The sequence below is a fragment of the Bombina bombina genome, chromosome 4 (assembly GCF_027579735.1).
Source record: "Bombina bombina isolate aBomBom1 chromosome 4, aBomBom1.pri, whole genome shotgun sequence".
NCBI lineage: Eukaryota > Metazoa > Chordata > Amphibia > Anura > Bombinatoridae > Bombina > Bombina bombina.
The window spans coordinates 754,403,213-754,422,309 of record NC_069502.1 but is presented as its reverse complement, the minus strand read 5'-3'; the positions used below and the strand labels follow the sequence as shown (position 1 = coordinate 754,422,309).

Sequence of the window (19,097 nt, the reverse complement as noted above, 5' to 3'; positions counted from 1 at the left end):
AGTCGTGGCTGAAGTGAGCGTTAGAAATCTAACGACAAAACTCCAGCCGCAAAGAAAAGTCAGTAGTTAAGAGCTTTCTGGGCTAACGCCGGTTCATAAAGCTCTTAACTACTGTGCTCTAAAGTACACTAACACCCATAAACTACCTATGTACCCCTAAACCGAGGTCCCCCCACATCGCCGCCACTCGATTAAATTTTTTTAACCCCTAATCTGCCGACCGCCACCTACGTTATACTTATGTACCCCTAATCTGCTGCCCCTAACACCGCCGACCCCTATATTATATTTATTAACCCCTAACCTGCCCCCCACAACGTCGCCGCCAGCTACCTACAATAATTAACCCCTAATCTGCCCTCCCTAACATCGCCGACACCTAACTTCAAACATTAATCTAACCCAAACCCCCCTTAAATAAACCTAACACTAAGCCCCTGAAGATCTTCCTACCTTGTCTTCACCTCACCGGGTATCACACCGATCCGTCCTGGCTCCGATATCTTCATCCAACCCAAGAGGGGGCTAGACATCCATCATCCGACGGCTGAAGAAGTCCAGAAGAGGGTCCAAAGTCTTCATCCTATCCGGGAAGAAGAGTAGATCCGGACCGGCAACCATCTTCTTCCAAGCGGCATCTTCTATCTTCATCCGATGAGGACCGGCTCCATCTTGAAGACCTCCACCGCGGACCCATCTTCTTCCGACGACGACTTCCCGACGAATGACGGTTCCTTTAAGGGACGTCATCCAAGATGGCGTCCCTCAAATTCCAATTGGCTGATAGGATTCTTTCAGCCAATCGGAATTAAGGTAGGAATATTCTGATTGGCTGATGGATCAGCCAATCGGATTGAACTTGATTCTGATTGGCTGATTCCATCAGCCAATCAGAATATTCCTACCTTAATTCCGATTGGCTGATAGAATCCTATCAGTCAATCGGAATTCGAGGGAAGCCATCTTGGATGACGTCATTTAAAGGAACCGTCATTCGTCGTCTAGTCGTCGGTTGAAGAGGATGTTCCGCGTCGGCTTGGAAGAAGATGGTTCCGCTCCGCTCCAGAAGAAAGAAGATTGAAGATGCGGCTTGATAGAAGACTTCATCCAGATGATGGACTTCCGACTTCAGCCCGAGGATGGATTTCTTCAGTCGCCGCTTGGATCCAGACTTCAGCCCGAGGATGGACGTCGCTCTTCAGCCCCCCGCTTGGGCTTGGATCAACACTTCCGAGGCTTGGATCAAGACTTCCGAGGACGGATCGGTGAACCTGGCAGGGTGAAGATAAGGTAGGAAGATCTTCAGGGGCTTAGTGTTAGGTTTATTTAAGGGGGGTTTGGGTTAGATTAGGGGTATGTGGGTGGTGGGTTGTAATGTTGGGGGGGGGTATTGTATGTTTTTTTTTTACAGGCAAAAGAGCTGAATTCTTTGGGGCATGCCCCGCAAAGGGCCCTGTTCAGGGCTGGTAAGGTGAAAGAGCTTTGAACTTTTGTAATTTAGAATAGGGTAGGGCATTTTTTAATTTTGGGGGGCTTTGTTATTTTATTAGGGGGCTTAGAGTAGGTGTAATTAGTTTAAAATTGTTGTAATATTTTTCTAATGTTTGTAAATATTTTTTTATTTTTTGTAACTTAGTTCTTTTTTATTTTTTGTACTTTAGTTAGTTTATTTCATTGTATTTATTTGTAGATATTGTATTTAAATAATTTATTGATAGTGTAGTGTTAGGTTTAATTGTAGGTAATTGTAGGTATTTTATTTAATTAATTTATTGATAGTCTAGTGTTAGGTTTAATTGTAACTTAGGTTAGGATTTATTTTACAGGTAATTTGTAATTATTTTAACTATTTTAGCTATTAAATAGTTCTTAACTATTTAATAGCTATTGTACCTGGTTAAAATAAATACAAAGTTACCTGTAAAATAAATATAAATCCTAAAATAGCTATAATATAAATATAATTTATATTGTAGCTATATTAGGATTTATTTTACAGGTAAGTATTTAGCTTTAAATAGGAATAATTTATTTAATAAGAGTTAATTAATTTCGTTAGATTTAAATTATATTTAACTTAGGGGGGTGTTAGTGTTAGGGTTAGACTTAGCTTTAGGGGTTAATACATTTATTAGAATAGCGGTGAGCTCCAGTCGGCAGATTAGGGGTTAATGTTTGAAGTTAGGTGTCGGCGATGTTAGGGAGGGCAGATTAGGGGTTAATACTATTTATTATAGGGTTAGTGAGGCGGATTAGGGGTTAATAACTTTATTATAGTAGCGGTGCGGTCCGGTCGGCAGATTAGGGGTTAATAAGTGTAGGCAGGTGGAGGCGACGTTGTGGGGGGCAGATTAGGGGTTAATAAATATAATATAGGGGTCGGCGGTGTTAGGGGCAGCAGATTAGGGGTACATAGGGATAATGTAAGTAGCGGCGGTTTACGGAGCGGCAGATTAGGGGTTAATAATAATATGCAGGGGTCAGCGATAGCGGGGGCGGCAGATTAGGGGTTAATAAGTGTAAGGTTAGGGGTGTTTAGACTCGGGGTACATGTTAGAGTGTTAGGTGCAGACGTAGGAAGTGTTTCCCCATAGCAAACAATGGGGCTGCGTTAGGAGCTGAACGCGGCTTTTTTGCAGGTGTTAGGTTTTTTTTCAGCTCAAACAGCCCCATTGTTTCCTATGGGGGAATCGTGCACGAGCACGTTTTTGAGGCTGGCCGCGTCCGTAAGCAACTCTGGTATCGAGAGTTGCAGTTGCGTTAAATATGCTCTACGCTCCTTTTTTGGAGCCTAACGCAGCCATTCTGTGGACTCTCAATACCAGAGTTATTTTAAAGGTGCGGCCAGAAAAAAGCCAGCGTTAGCTACGCGGGTCGTTACCGACAAAACTCTAAATCTAGCCGTAAATAAATTCTACATATAATGATGCATTCAAAGAAAAGATTAGTCTGAGTATAACATGTAGATATATTTTTTAACGTTTCATTAGTTGTTTAAATATTGACAAAATAAGTGTAAAGTTTTAGTGTCTATAAAACAATGAGAGCTGCTATGTTGTAATTTAGGTTACCTTCTCTGTTGTGGCCAATTAGGGACAGTTATAAATAGGTCACTACAGTGTGTAGCCAATGGCTGTGTGGAATATAACAGTGTTCTGCACTTCCATTTCTAACAGAAACTGAAATGCTCGCAATTTCAGAATGTAATTACAGGAAAAGGGAACAAAATAAATAATAAAAGTATATTGCATTTTTTTTCTATGTACGATTTACCATTTTATATTACAATCTCAAAGTGTTTAATGTCCCTTTAATGTGGTACAATATTATGTGTTTTAGATTCCATATCATTTGTTGTATCATAAAAAAAAAAAACTTTTCTGGTTAAAATAATGTTTTGTTACATACACAGTAAATCATATGTAAATTAATTTCTTAAATGTTTCTTCAAAAACATTACATTTCCAATACACCTGAATTTATTTTAATTTCCTAACATTGTTATATAAATCTATATTCTCTTTCAGATACTATGTTCATTTTGTTAAACCAAAATAACATTTGTTTTCATGTTTTTATTCCTTTTAAAAATGGAAAAAAAAAACAACTAATAATGTTTTTTGCTTTATCAATTGAAAAATGCAAATACAAATGTTTTTTTGACCTGTGCCAGTAATGTTGTGCTGTTCTTGTGTGTATTTGCTGGATCAGGATGAAGACATGTTGGCAGGGGATCCGCAAGCTTCAAAAGAGGCAGAGGGATCAATTGCAAGGCTGGAGGAGCTGAATTTCCAGGAAAGTATCCTTTGTTACAAAAGAAAGGTGGCTGCAAATAGCAGTGGTCAATGTGGGAAACTGTCATTGTATGGCAGTTTTATTCATTTTTATTGTGGCTCGACATACAGAGGGAGGAAATTTTCTTTTTTACATGATAGAGCAATTTTACAGTCATAATGTCAATCAGTTGATTCTGTGGGTACAGTTCTTTGTTTTTTTATTTAGGTACAAAAATCAGTCATCATTTCCTTTAAAGGAATAGAAAGGTCAAAACTGAAATGTACGTAGGTGCATTTTAATGTTAAAGGGCCACTAAACCCAAAATCTTTCTTTCATGATTCAGATAGAGAATAGAAATTTAAACAACATTACAATTGACTTCCATAATTTATTTTGCTTCATTTTTTAAATATCCTTATTTGTAGAAAAAGCAATGTACATGGTGAGCCAATCACATAATGCTTCTATGTGCAGCAACCAATCAGCAGCTAGTGAGCATATCTAGATATGCTTTTCATCAAAGAATATCAAGAGAATAAAACAAATTAGATAATAGAAGTGAATTAGAAAGATGTTTAACATTGCATTCTCTTTCAAAATCATAAAAGAAAAAATGTGGGTGGCATTTCCCTTTAAATAGAAACATTTTTGCAATATACTTCCATTAGCAAAAATGCCGGCAGTAAAGTTTATTACTGTTTTTCATTGGCATACACACATTTGCTGTGAGGCTCATGCACCATTATTAAAGCTCTGAGAGCTGACTGTGGTGTGTATTGTGTCTTTAGAGACTTAATTTCTGTCATGCAGCTTACTGCTGACTCTCAGAAGGTATGGTTCTTAAAGGGACGTTCCAGCCAAAATTGGAAATCACATGGGTACATTTCGGTATTGAGTAGAAGCAATTTAGTAATATACATCTTTTAGCAAAAATGCTTCTAATAAAAGCTATAGCTGTTTCAAAAGTGTATTTAAGTATGCACCGTGCACCAGCATTTTATACACAGCAGTTGCTCGGAGAGCCTAAGGTGCTTTTACCATCTGGTAATGACGCAATTTGTTAATTGATGACATGATACAAGCCCCACTGATGATCTGAGCAGCTGCAGTATGTAAAATGCTGGTGTACTGAGAATATCTAGCTATGCTTCACATGCACGTGTAGAGAAAAATGTCAACACTAAAACAGTGATAACTTTTACTAGAAGCATTTTTACCAATACATGTAAATTACAAACATGCTTACATTCAAAGATATAATTAATCTATGTGCATTTAAATTTTGACTGGAATGTCCCTTTAAAGGCTCCTGCACAAGCCATCACAGCATATGTACATATTTAAAAATGGTAATACCTTTTATTAGAAGCATTTTGGTACTTTTCCATTAACAGAACAGCACTCTGTGAATGCAGAATTCCAGCAGATGGAGCTATAGAGTTTTGGTCTGTTAAAGGGACAGTTAAGTCCAAAAAAACTTTCATGATTTAAATGGGGAATGTAATTTTAAACAACTTTCCAATTTACTTTTATCACCAATTTTGCTTTGTTCCCTTCGTATTCTTAGTTGAAATCTAATTCTAGTAGGTTCATATGCTAATTTCTTAGACATTGAAGACTGCATCTATTCTGAATGCATTTTGAACACTAGAGGGCATTAGTTCATGTGTTTCATATAGATAACATTGAGCTCATGCACATGAAGTTACCCTGGAGCCAGCACTAATTGGCTAAAATGCAAGTCTGTCAAAAGAACTGAAATAAGGGGGCAGTTTGCAGAGACTTAGATACAAGGTAATCACAGAGGTAAAAAGTGTATTTCTAAAACAGTGTTGGTTTTGCAAAACTAGGGAAGGGGTAATAAAGGGATTATCTTTCTTTTTAAACAACAAAAATTCAGGTGTTGACTGTCCTTTAATGGAAAAAAATCTGAACCTCTGCCATCCACCCCTTCTGAACCTTGGGAATGATGTTTACAAGGGGGGCTTCACCTTATAAACATCATTCCCCAAGGTTCACATGGGGTGGATACCAGAAGATCGTCATCTTTTCCATTAACGGACCAAAACTCTATAGCGCCATCTGCTGGCACTCTGTATTCACCAGCACAGTGGTGGTCCGTTAATGGAAAAGTACCGCATTTTTACTTATGGAAGTATATTTCAAAAATGCATCTATTGAAAACTGAAATGTACCCATGCACATTGCAATTTTGACCTTTTTATCCCTTCAAGTTGATGAATAAAATGTTTGGCAGTAAGGATACCTGGAAACTCTGCAGGTTGACCCTGAGAAGCTTCGGTTTGTAGAAATCTTAGTCATAGCGGATACAAATAGCTAGTTTATAGACACGTAAATTCAAATTTTAGGCATTCTGCATAATTTTAAATAGTTAATGACCATATTTTATGATTATAATATTTACTCTGCGCTTTATTCTAGTAAGTCCTATTGCAAGATATTCTATGTAACAATTGTCCTTTCAGCATGAAACTGTTCATAAGTTGCTTTGCAGATCATGTCTCCTGATCTACTAACTAATCCACTTTTTTGAGAATTGTCTCTGTCCTGAATATTATTAAATACATTTATATCCAAAGGGTTCTATCATATTACTATAGATTTTTTACAAGTATAGATGGTTTAATGGTTGAGGAGTTTGGTTGAAGAATAAACAGTACAAGCCCAGTTATTATTCTGAAGTTTATATTTTCATTGTCAATGGGCTATATTACAAGTTGAGCACTAATTTAATGTGCTCCCGTAAATGGGCTAATTCGCTTGTTTACAGGCGCATGTTAAATAACCAGCCATTAAAAAGGTCACTGTAGCAATTAGCGCTCAAATAATTTACCAGAGGTCAAACCTCTGCTTAATTTTAAAAATGTCCCCCAGTTGCCCCCAAAATAAAGTGTAGTTTTGGTGTTTACAATAAAATAATAGTAGCATCTTTATTTATTTTTTTAAATAAGAACTGCGCAAAGCAGTTTTATGGGGTTAAAGTGTGCGGATATGGGGTGTTAAAAAAAAAACGCACTGAAAAGTGCCTTTACATTGCAGTCTATAGGGACTGTGATTTCACTTGAAATATATATGTATATGCTTATATGCATATATATTTATGTGTTAATATGTGTATATACACATATAAACACATATATGTATATATTCATATACATATATATTTTACATTTTCGGCCAATTGCTGTTCGGCTTACGCCCTTCGCTGCGCTAGGTTCTGTGCTGTGTATGACGGCATCAGAACAAGGCTCCCATTGGACCCTATGGAAGCACGCTCTTATGAGCACAAAGCTTCCATGCAATGCGAACGCGAGGTGGTATGAGTGGAGCGCAAATATCACGCTTGGAAAGCGCAATTTTGCGCTTCACTGATAATCTGGCCCAATATGTTTTATAGTTTAAAAGTGTAATCTGTTAATTATTTTAATGTAATAAGTTTGTTTCTTAAAATGTGATATTTTTCATTTCAAAAACAGAAAAAGTAAATATATAATATATGTTGTGTATTAATTATCAAAATGGTTTTCAAGAGAGGTCTTGAAACAAATTATGTGAATACTGGCTTGGAAAGCAGTTTCTGAAGGACTGGAAGAGCTCAGGTAGGGAGTTTGTATACAAAGTATAGGCAAAGTCATTTGAAAACAATATAAAACATATGTTTTGTGATTGAAATCAGCCGATCATGCTGTGACCACTCAAGACAAAAGTTCCTCTAAATGTTTAAAGTAATATAAGGCACAATTTTATGAGGAGATATTCAGAAAATAAATATTTTAGGTCTAAAATTATACAGAAATATACATCTATTGCAATCTACAAAGTCTACTATTTATCAACATACCAGATAAAATAGAGCAGAATAAGAGGTCATATTTTCAAATTAGAGGGTTGAAGGTTCAGAAGTTATGTGTAAGCACTTCTTTACAGAAAGCTTTGTTGATCCATGGAATAGACTTCTAGTAGAGGAGGTAAGAATTTAGAAATGCCTGGGATATGCACGCCATATAGGCAGACTTTATGGGCCATCATGGGATATGCATATTTCAATTGGTGGCAAAGTACGGTTATATTCAAGTAGGGTGAAACCTCATAACTAGCCTTTTAGAGGCTTTTGGAAGTCAAACATCTCAAATCTAACTTAAGCTATTTTACTTCTCTGTGTTTCTTTCATTATTTACTTTATGCGCTATTAGTTTCAACTGGTACATGAAATGGATGTAATATTTTGGTGATACCTACATACAGTACTTTAATTGATGGATTGTTTTCTCACATCTTTTTCAGTTTGAACTTTAGTCTTACAGAGGTTTAAGGGCCTCACTTCTCTGAAACAATTTATTAGGTTTTTATAGCCCTTTAGATAGGACAGGTTTATATTATGCTGAAAAAGTGAATTTCAAAACAGTCATGGAACCCACAAGAGACACTGAAATAATATCTGAGAAATTCTTTAAAAACTTAACACTGTAGAAACACATTAGCTTTTACCCAGTATAGCATTAAACACGTGGCCTTGTACTACATAAAGTTATTGGCCGTTGCAACATTTTCCTGAACAGTATATTTAAGATAATTTTGGTATCTAGTTTTGCTGTAAATTGAGATTTTAACTTTCATTATTAACTGTTATTAGTGTTGTGTGTTTTTTCTGTATAACTGTTTAATTTATTCACTGAATGTAAAGAAATACAAAGTTATAAGTAAACTCACTTAAAGGGACAGTCAAGTCCAAAAAACTGTTCATGATTTAAATAGGGCATGTAATTTTAAACAACTTTCCAATTTACTTTTATAACCAATTTTGCTTTGTTCTTTTGGTATTCTTAGTTGAAAGCTAAACCTAGGAGGTTCATATGCTAATTACTTAGACCTTGAAGGCTGCCTCTAATGTGAAAGCTTTTGACAGTTTTTCACCACTAGAGGGCGTTAGTTCATGTGTTTTATATAGAGAACATTGAGCTCACACACGTGAAGCTCCTAGGAGTGAGCACTGATGGCTAAAATGCAAGTCTGTCAAAAGAACTAAAATAAGGGGGCATTTTGCAGAGGCTTAGATTCAAGGTAATTACAGAGGTAATTACAGAGGTAAAACGTGTATTATTATAACTGTGTTGGTTATGCATAAATGGGGAATGGGTAATAAAGGGATTATCTATCTTTTTAAACAACAAAAATTCTGGTGTTAACTGTCCCTTTAAGTGTTTATATCATAAAATGAACATTATAATGTATACTTACAATATCTTATACAATAGCAGGCAATTATAAATGCGGACCTCCCAACTGTCCATACTTAATAGTGACAGTCCCTAATTCTGAGCCCTCTGAGACAATGATATGTCCCTTTTTGCAGAAGCGCTAAACAGACATCAGTAGTTTGTTATTCAAGAAGCAATTATACAGTTCTCCTTAGGTACCATAAGTGTATTTGTGTCACAGTGGTAAGTAGTATATACAGATTAATTAATTACTAGTAACTTATTTCTTAGGTAATAAGGGACTAAAGGTCCAAGATAGGGAGGTAACAGTGTAGTGCTATAACAAAGGTAACATTATAATATAAAATAAATACAAGGAGCGCAAGATTGTAGAGAAGACCATGATGGTCAAGTTTATTCAATAAAACAACATTTAACCAACTGAAGTGATCAAATAAGGGGTTGGCAGCAATTGTGTCCCTAGTTGCTGCGCCGTTCTAGCCGTTGCTAGGGGTGCGGCGTCTCCTTCCCTGCTCGTTGAAAAGGGGCAGTGTCAGGTCCGGATGTGTGCGACGCGGACGTCATCGCCGCACGCTCCTGATGCCGGTTAGACCTCTGTGGCGCAAATCCTGCGCCTATTTAAATTTTTTACAAATGATCTGTCACTGCCCAAGTATAGGTGTTACTTTGTGTGCACCTGGGTGTGACAGATCATTCTTTCTATGTGCCTTATTACCGTTACTGAACCTGCCTGTCTGACTATTCTACCTGCTTTAACCCTTAACTGCTGGATTGAATTACTATTGCTGAACCTGCCTGTCTGACTACTCTACCTGCTTTACCCCTTAATTGCTGGATTGTAATACTGTTGCCGAACCCTGCCTGCCTGACCATTCTAGTGGTGTGCCCTTGGAGTGCTTTACTGTTGCCAAACCCTGCCTGCTAGTGGTGTGCCCTTGAACTGCTTTACTGGTGCCAAACCCTGCCTGCCTGACCATTCTAGTGGTTCATCCTTGGACTGCTCTGCCTTTGCCGCTGGGGACTGTCCTGCCTGTGGTGAGTGCCGCCTTCCTCATCTCACTAAATTTCTCTGCTCTGGGATAGATATTCCCTATCAGTCTGGCTCGATGTCGGGATAACAAGACAACTGGCGAGTTTGGTCTGATAGAGGAGTATCCCACGAGCGTTACACTAGTCAACTCAAGAGGTCAAGGTCCCGTAATGGAATTTGCAGCGGAACCCCCATACTCTGCCCAAGGCAATATCAATAGGATTATTCAGGGAGTTCTTATGACCCGACTACCTGAGAAGAACCCCCTAGACACCCACCTAGGGTTTCAGACCCTTCTCGTTGGCCTGGCCATCACTCCACCCTCTTTCTTTACCTAAGGTGAAAAAGGAGCTAGCACCTCCCACTACTATAGTGTAAACAATATCTCTAACCCATAAGGAGCCCCGGATCTGCTAGCCACACAAACCAGCTCTCATGAGGGGTGGGGGGTGAACAAAAATTAAGAACATGAACTTACAAAAGGCTAGCTTAAGTTACCCTAGCCAAATCATAAGTGTGAGTTTAATGTATTGTGTCTTTCCCACTGTTAGTAACCAATCCTTTGTACAAGAAGGCTGGGGGCCTGTACTATAAATTGTTTGTTAAACTTTTAAAATCCACACTAATACCATGCTATTACAGTAGTAAATAGATAAATATTTTCTGTACATTAAATTTCTTCTAAAAGCCTAATTTTTAAAAGCTTAAAGGGGCATGAAACACTTTAAAATATAAAATTTAAGTTTAAATGTACTGTAGAATACCGTGCAGTATACATTTATTATATATTTTGCTTGCTTTTGCTGTAAACTGGCTTGTTAACTTTGTAAAAACTTTGATTGTCCCACGCTCCCTAGACAAGATAAAGTGAAAATTTTGTAACCCAGGTTTCATTTAAAATGCTGCAAATTCTTTTTAATCTCTACAAACTACTCACTTATTGCCTAATTTTTTATTTTTTTTTCACCAGAAGGACTTTCATTCACATCTTAGAGCTGTCAAAATCATTTAACAGATCAGAGAATATGAAGGGAAACAACCGCCCTTAGGGAATGTATGGCACTTGACATTATCTTTTTGTTTAGTTTAACATCTGCAAGAAGAGTTAACTGACAGTAACCTAACACCTGCCATGCTGTCTCAATTGAGAGAAGTTCTCACTATTTTTTTTAGCTTGTGGGATTTTGTTAATCCTTTGACTGCTATGTACTGTAGTTGTAAGTATTTGCCCAGAGGGATAGTACTGTTATATCTCTATGCAAGACAAGCAACTCAGAGCTCTCATAAATCAAAAACAGGCCCCTATTTCAAAAGTGCCTTTCTCCAAATTTGTAGCTATTTGTAGATACATTGATATTGCACATCTACAAATCAAATTTATCCAAACAGGTTCTCCCTATAGAAATAGGACTGCAAAACATTCTTTAAAAAGTTATAATAATGCAAAATAGTTTTTTATGACAAGACTGTTGAAATTAATCTGAGGCACATGTATTACAGTATATTTCTGAAACATGAATTTAAGAATACTTAAAGGAAAATTGATCAAGATTGCAGGTAAACAAGTTCTCAAGAATCTATCCACCTGCAATCTGCACTTGTGGTGCTGCATCATGTGGTAACATTTATTTTGGCACAAGAAACTCTCTTATGCAATCCTGCCCCCTGCACTTGTGCAACTAATTGAGCGAGAGCAGAGCATGTCAATCACAGTAAACAAGCTAGTGTTTGGGTGATTAATCTCACCACCTCAGAGGCTAGATAAACACTTTCTGCTTCTTAAATTAGTCATTGCTGAATCACTCATGCAAGTCTGCACCTCAAAATCTCAAAAGCTGAGAATGTCGCTTAATAAATCTTTCCCTTAGTACATTTGACATGGAATTCATAGAATGTCTTCCGTCTTGAAAACATAGAAAGCTTATCAATTTATGTATCTACTACAAATTCCCCTAGGCTTTAATGGTGAATTTGTAGACAACAAACAGTCTTGATAAGTTTTTTAAAGGATTAGAATACAACAGTGATTTGCTATGTTTGACTGGTATGCTGTACTGACATGCTGATTGTGAGCACGTCATTGAAAGACAAATCTAAAAGTTAATTTGTTTGAGTTTAATGTATATAAGGAAAGGTTTGAGAATCAGAGCTACACCTTTCACACCCCCAACACACACATGTTCACTGAAAAGAGAGTATTGTTGTTGTTTTTTAGATAAAATGTTTCTGTAAACCACGCTGGGCCTTGTTAAAGGGATATTGTAAACTAAAATGTTATTCCCCATAAAAGGCTAAATTATAATGTGAGTGGTAATTACTGCTCCTGTTGTTCAAATGAATGTATATCTATCAGCACCACAATAATACCATACAAGCTATATCTGATATAGGCGGAGTCTCCCAACCAGACTCCAAAAGTTAAGAGTAAAAAGAAATGCCAAGATACAGTGCTACACTACCCTCAGATGAGGGTTGGGTTGCTAAAGATGGTGTCCACGACTAGGAATGTGTATACATAAAGGTTAATATATAATATTGTGTTACACAAAGAATATATATAAAACCATGTGAAAAAGTACTTGAAAGGTAAAAGATTAAAAACAAAATATATATATATATAGGATGTGATATTAAAATGTATTAAACAAACATTTTATTAACATAAACTGACAGTTAAAAATACAGTTAAAAATAGATTCAACAATCTAATGGATTGCCCCATACAATGTCCAAGAAGTTATGTCCTATGTAACATACAAGTGTTTAAGTCCCATACCAAAATGTCCAAAGCAAATGTTCAAGGTTAATATCCAAAAAATAAAATAAAAATGATATGTCCAAAGTTGGTGTAAAAATCAAAAAGGTGAAAAAATGTAAAAAATATAAAAAATACATTAAAAAATATTTTTTGAAAAGATGAAAAAATGAATAAAAATATATAAAAAATATGAGTTGTGATCAGCAACCCATATGGAAGGAATATAATATATGTGATAGTGAATAATTCTCGTGAGGTGTACACCTAAAAAGTGTGTATAAAAATGTGTGTATATAAAAGGGTGTGGTAAAAAATGTGTCATAAAAAATGTGTCATAAAAAAGGATTCAAAATCCTGGTGAAATAAATAAAGTCCAAATTGCTCCAAAAAAATGTGTATATAATTCCAAGTATTCCAAATGTGAGTGTAGAAAGTGCTGGGTTGATGTTCCTCTTCTTAAAAGGTTATCAAATGTAATGGGATATCCTCCTGTACCTAAAAAAGTGTACAGAAAATAGACATAGTGCAATAAAATCACTTTAGAATGACAACAACAGTATTCTACTTACCAGATATATTCTGAGCTGCAATACCAGTGTATAGCCAACGCGTTTCGGTCCTCAGGGACCTTTCTCAAGACTGGTAGCAGCTGTCTGGCTTCTACACCTTAAGTGTGTTTTGATAGCCAATGGGATGGTTTGTGGAAATTGCGCCTAAAATTTGCGCCAAAAATTTTTTTTTTTGTTTGTTTAAATTCTCATTTAAAATACATTTCCAGAAATTGATAATTATATTGTCCCCCATTTCTATTATGTCAAAAATGAGTGCATTGAGTTTTAGGCAAAAAATTGTCCAATTCTCCTTAGTGTCCGCTCACCGGATGTTTATACCGGATGTTAGGGCCCACCGGAAGTGACGTTTATTTGCAGACCGGAAGTGACACGCTTAATGCGCGTGACATCCGAAAGGGGAAAGAATATATATCATGTGTATTTGCCGGTGGAAGTGCCAACTCATTTTGGCATATTGGGGTTATAGTATATTGACTTGGCAAAATGCAAAGTTGCCTATATGAGTGTAAATATATGTAATGGCATTGTTCCTTGTAGTTGTGTTATTACATAAAAAACAATCTCTATGTGAATAAGTTTAATTATATAAAAAGATAAAATGATAAAAAAATAATAAAAAATATATGACATATGAATAAAAATTGGGATTGGTATTGGAAGCTCAGTATGTCTGGTATAGAATAAAAATACAAATATCTGGTATAAAAATAAAAATGCAAATACAATATATAAAAAATTGTAAGATACAAATAAGGGCATATGGATATCCATATGTTGTGGGTACAAAATTGTAAAACCGTTATGTTGGAGTTATATATTTATTACCTAACATTACGTAAACAGAGGTAGACATTACTTAAAACAGGAGTTGGTATTATATTGCATAGTAGTGTGTTTAGAACCTATTACTGTCAATAATATTTCTATCCTGAGGATCTCAATGTCCTATATAGTTTCAGGAGTCTGCCAATAGGTTTGGGGGTAGCTTATAAGTACAAATATATAAATATCTAAAAAATATAGAAAATTTGTGTAAAAATATTATGTAAAAAATATATTATGTAAAAAATATATATATTGTAAAAAATATATATATTGTAAAAGCTTTTGGAACCTTGATTTTAAAAAAGGTTTAGAACCCCAAAGAAACCTTTTTAAAACTTTTTTTTAAAAAACATTTAAAAATTGCTTTGGTTTTAAAATTTCTTTAATTTTTAATTTGATTGGTTGAGAGTGGTGCTTGTGTTTGAAACAGTCTACTTTCTTCCCATCTTTCCATCTTTCCTGATTTTCTGGTGTCTTTTGGAGAGTTGGGAGTGGGAGAGAGTTTGTTTTTTGCTTCTCTTATAATAGGTGGAATATTTCCGTGTTGCTGTTAAGACCTTTGGGAAAGATGCAGTCTAGCAGGAAGATCCACTTTGATTCTACTCTCAGAAGTTGTTTTTCAAAATCCCCTCCTCTCCAATTTTTGGTGGGTCTACTAATGCCCATATATTTGAACGTTTTGTTGCTTCCTTTGTGTTTTTCTTTAAAATGTTTGTATAGTGGAAAATCTTCCTTTCCCCATTTTATCTGTAAAAGATGCTCGCAGATTCTATCTCGCAGTTTCCTAGAGGTTTGCCCTACATATTGTAGTCCACATCCACATTCGATTAGATATATGATGCCTGAATCCTGGCATCTGATCATCTCTTTCATATTAAAAGACTCCTGTGTTATATTGGATTTGAATATGTTACTCTTCTTGCCATGTTCGCAAGCCTTGCATGTCAGGCAGGGAAAGAAACCTTTAAGTGGTTTCCCATGTAGATCTTTCATTGTGGTTTTCCTAGTTAATTTGGGGACACTAGGAGCGATCATTGTTTTAATGTTTTTTGTTTTTCTGTAAATGAATGTTGGGGATTCCTTTAGATCTTTCCCAATTATATTGTCCTCTTTCAGAAAGTGCCAGTGCTTCTTTATTATCTTTTCGATTAGAAACCTATTTTCGCTGTATTCAGAGATGAAAGGTACCTGTATGGTAATGTCCCATTCTGGAGTCTTGTCCTTATTTTTGTATTTCAGCATAGACCCTCTATCCATTTTCTCCACTTCTTCAATCGTTCTGTTTATGGTTTCCACATCGTATCCTCTGTCCACGAATCTTTCTTTTAGGATTTTTGACTGGTCTGATGGATGTAATTGCTACAGTCCACATCCTTAAAGTACGTAGAAGTAGACACTCTTCCTTCTTTTATCGTTATGTCTAAGTCCAGAAAGTGGATATTTTTCTTACTTATCTTGTGCGTGAATTTCAAGTTCATGATGTTATTATTCATCACATTAATAGTGTGTTGGAGGTCTTCCACAGAACCTCTCCATATAATGAGGATGTCATCTATGTATCTTTTGTATAGGACCAGGTCTGCGCCTGCTGGGCAGGAGTCCCAAAAGAGGTTCTCCCATTTACCCATGTATAAGTTGGCGTAGCTAGGCGCAAACCTGGTCCCCATAGCTGTTCCGCATATCTGGTTGTAGAACACTCCTCTGTCGTTGAAGTAATTATGGCTGAGGATATAGGAGATACCCTCCACAACAAACTCCCTTTGTTCCTGACTCAATTCTCTGTCCTTTTTCATGAAGTACTCCACTGCTTCTAAACCCAAGTCGTGTGGGATACTCGTATAAAGAGCAGTGACATCGCAGGTAGCTAATATGTATCGGTCGTCCCATTCTAGACTATTGAGTAGGTTCAGGACTTCTGTGGAGTCCTTGAGATAGGAAGGTAGTTGTTGTACATGTTTCTGAAGTCTTCTATCGATGTATTCTGATAGGTTGCAGGTGATGGAGCCAATACCGGATATGATCGGCCTTCCGGGGGGGTTATCCAACCTTTTGTGTATTTTTGGAAGGTAATAGAATACAGGTATCCTTGGATGTTTCATAGATATATACCTGTATTCCTGATTGTTGATAATACCTTTCCTTTTTGCTGACAGAAGTATGGAGTCCAGCTCTTCTTTATATCTTCTTGTGGAATCTGAGTTTAGTACCTCATAAGTCTCAGAATCTCCCAAAATCCTGTCTGATTCTTTGTTGTAATCTATTTTGTTTAGGATTACAATGCCCCCTCCCTTGTCAGCCGATTTTACTACAATGTCTTTGTTGTCTTCTAGACTCTTGATGGTATTTGTTTGTGTCTTAGTCATATTTTGGTGGAACTTCCTAATGTTGTTGTTGTTTAATATCTTTATGTCATCACATACTACATTTTCAAATGTTTCAATGTGAGGTCCTTTATGTGAAATGGGGAAGAAAGTGGACTTTGGTTTCAGATCTGTGTAGTTAGGTTTAGTTGTGTGTAGTTCATAGAATGTCTTCCGTCTTCAAAACATAAAAAGCTTATCAATTTATGTATCTACTACAAATTCCCCTAGGCTTTAATGGTGAATTTGTAGATAAGAAACAGTCTTGATAAGTTTTTTAAAGGATTAGAATACACCAGTGATTTGCTATGTTTGACTGGTATGCTGTACTGACATGCTGATTGTGAGCATGTCATTGAAAGACAAATCTAAAAGTTAATTTGTTTGAGTTTAATGTATATAAGGAAAGGTTTGAGAGTCAGAGCTACACCTTTCACACCCCCAACACACACATGTTCACTGAAAAGAGAGTATTGTTGTTGTTTTTTAGATAAAATGTTTCTGTAAACCACGCTGGGCCTTGTTAAAGGGATATTGTAAACTAAAATGTTATTCCCCATAAAAGGCTAAATTATAATGTGAGTGGTAATTACTGCTCCTGCTCAAGTGTTAAAATTTCACTAGAAGTTAACTTTTTGTGGGCTTCGGGTAGCGCACGCATTAGTTGAAAGAAAAACTTTGTGCTCAAGTGAAAACCAACAGGCTCAAAAAGTTAACTTCTGATATTGTGATTACGATAACACAAGTTATACTCACCTGCTAACCCTCCACAACTACATTGCAAAACCCCTGCTAGCCTATGTAACCCCTAATCCACCACAAACCATCACAGCTTCAATTATAATTATATATTAATATTTTGCAAATAATTAGGGCACTTATTAAAGATACAATGTCTCGGTTTCCTCAGATGTGGGTCACCTACATTTTATTAAGCTCTAAGGGGGCCAATCACAGGCCTAGATTACAAGTGGAGAACCCTATTCTTTCAATGGATAGTGCAGCCGTTCTATACATCGCTCATATTACAAGCAGAAAGTTAGGTGTTGCGCTCTGTCTGTCTTTCTCTCTCTCTCTTGCGCGCTCTCTCTCTCTTTATATAAATATATATATATATGTACAAAATATATAAGATGGCGCTATAAACAGCTCATATCCATGAACTGTTGACAATTAAAATGAATTAAGAGAAATATTGGCCTTATGATATCCTTATAAGTGTTATTTATCACTAATAAGGCATAAACAGCATGTATAATATACTATGCTAAAATGGACATGTATAATGCATATATGCTATGATTGTATAATACATATATACATAACCATACAGTACCGGTACAAATCACAACACAATCAAAGAACAATAAAAATGTATATATATGTTTGAAAATGTATGTATATGTGAATATATGAAAAAAAAATTGTATTTAGGAAATTATATAAAATAAAATATAATAAAATATAATAATATAATAAAAGTCCTTATTAGACCATTCTTTTAAGAGTTCTTAGTCCCAATGAATAAAAACTATCAGCAAATGGTATTCCTGCACCCAATCAGATATGCACTTACTTTAAAGGACCTCAATCAATATGAGGTAAGTAGATGGTGTATAATCGATCACCTCCCAGAGTATGGATCCAATAGTTTGTGTGTTGCCCACAATCCTCAGGTTTTGCTGTCTTTAGTATTAGAAACTTCCAAACACCTCCAAGCACTCTCCAATGGTAACGCCCTCAATATTCCAATCGTTGGTGACTCAATAACCATGGAAAGAAACACAAGGCCAGAAGAGACTAATAGTGTTATATCGTTTTATTAAGGTGCAAATAAAAAACAAACTAAGTGCAAACTCACAATAGTTAACCTCAAAGATATGAGGTATCTATACAGCAAAACTCCAGATTTGTTCACAAACTCCAGACTTCAAACAGAATGTTGTTTTTTATTTGCAAAAGATCGACACCCCATTTAATGTTAAAGTGGTGTGGTGTGAGTGCTAACAAATTACAGACACTCACTACAATTTACAGTCCAGCTGTGATCCGTAACATCAGAAGGCTATCAGCCTAAAACATATACCTAAAAGACACAGCAAACCACGTAGCGGAGCCCATAATGAGTTATTTTGAATAAGAAAAAACAAGTCCAATGAGGTAGATTAATAACCAAACAGAATAGAAAAAAAGATAATACCGGCCTCCATTAGCTATTATTCCTTCATACAAAGAGGACTCTTTTGGACCTCTCAAGAACTACAAAAATAATAGGAAGGGATGAAAACCTAAATAATAGCATAGCTCCCTTATGGACCTAATATTAATTTGGGATTACAGTTTATACGAGAGGGTATACAAGAGTGATTCTGCCTGAGGACATTATGTACCTTTTGTATTTGTTAATAGTGATCAGTACAGTTACTACTTAGAACCATCTGAACATTACATTAGTTAAACCCACTTAGGGAAATCCAAAGTATTAAGCTAAATAAAACAAAAATCCTTACACAGGAGCATTTCTGTGTGCAATAG

The 19,097-nt window shown here is 36.0% G+C and overlaps 1 protein-coding gene across 1 annotated transcript in view; it reads left to right on the top strand.

Moving 5' to 3' along the window:
• LOC128656879 (histone-lysine N-methyltransferase SMYD3) overlaps positions 1-19,097 on the top strand; it is a 619,924-nt gene that overhangs the window by 313,354 nt on the left and 287,473 nt on the right. Inside the window, exon 4 of the mRNA XM_053711043.1 lies at positions 3,712-3,799. Coding sequence (XP_053567018.1) covers positions 3,712-3,799 — 88 coding nt within the window. The remainder of the gene's footprint in view (positions 1-3,711; positions 3,800-19,097) is intronic.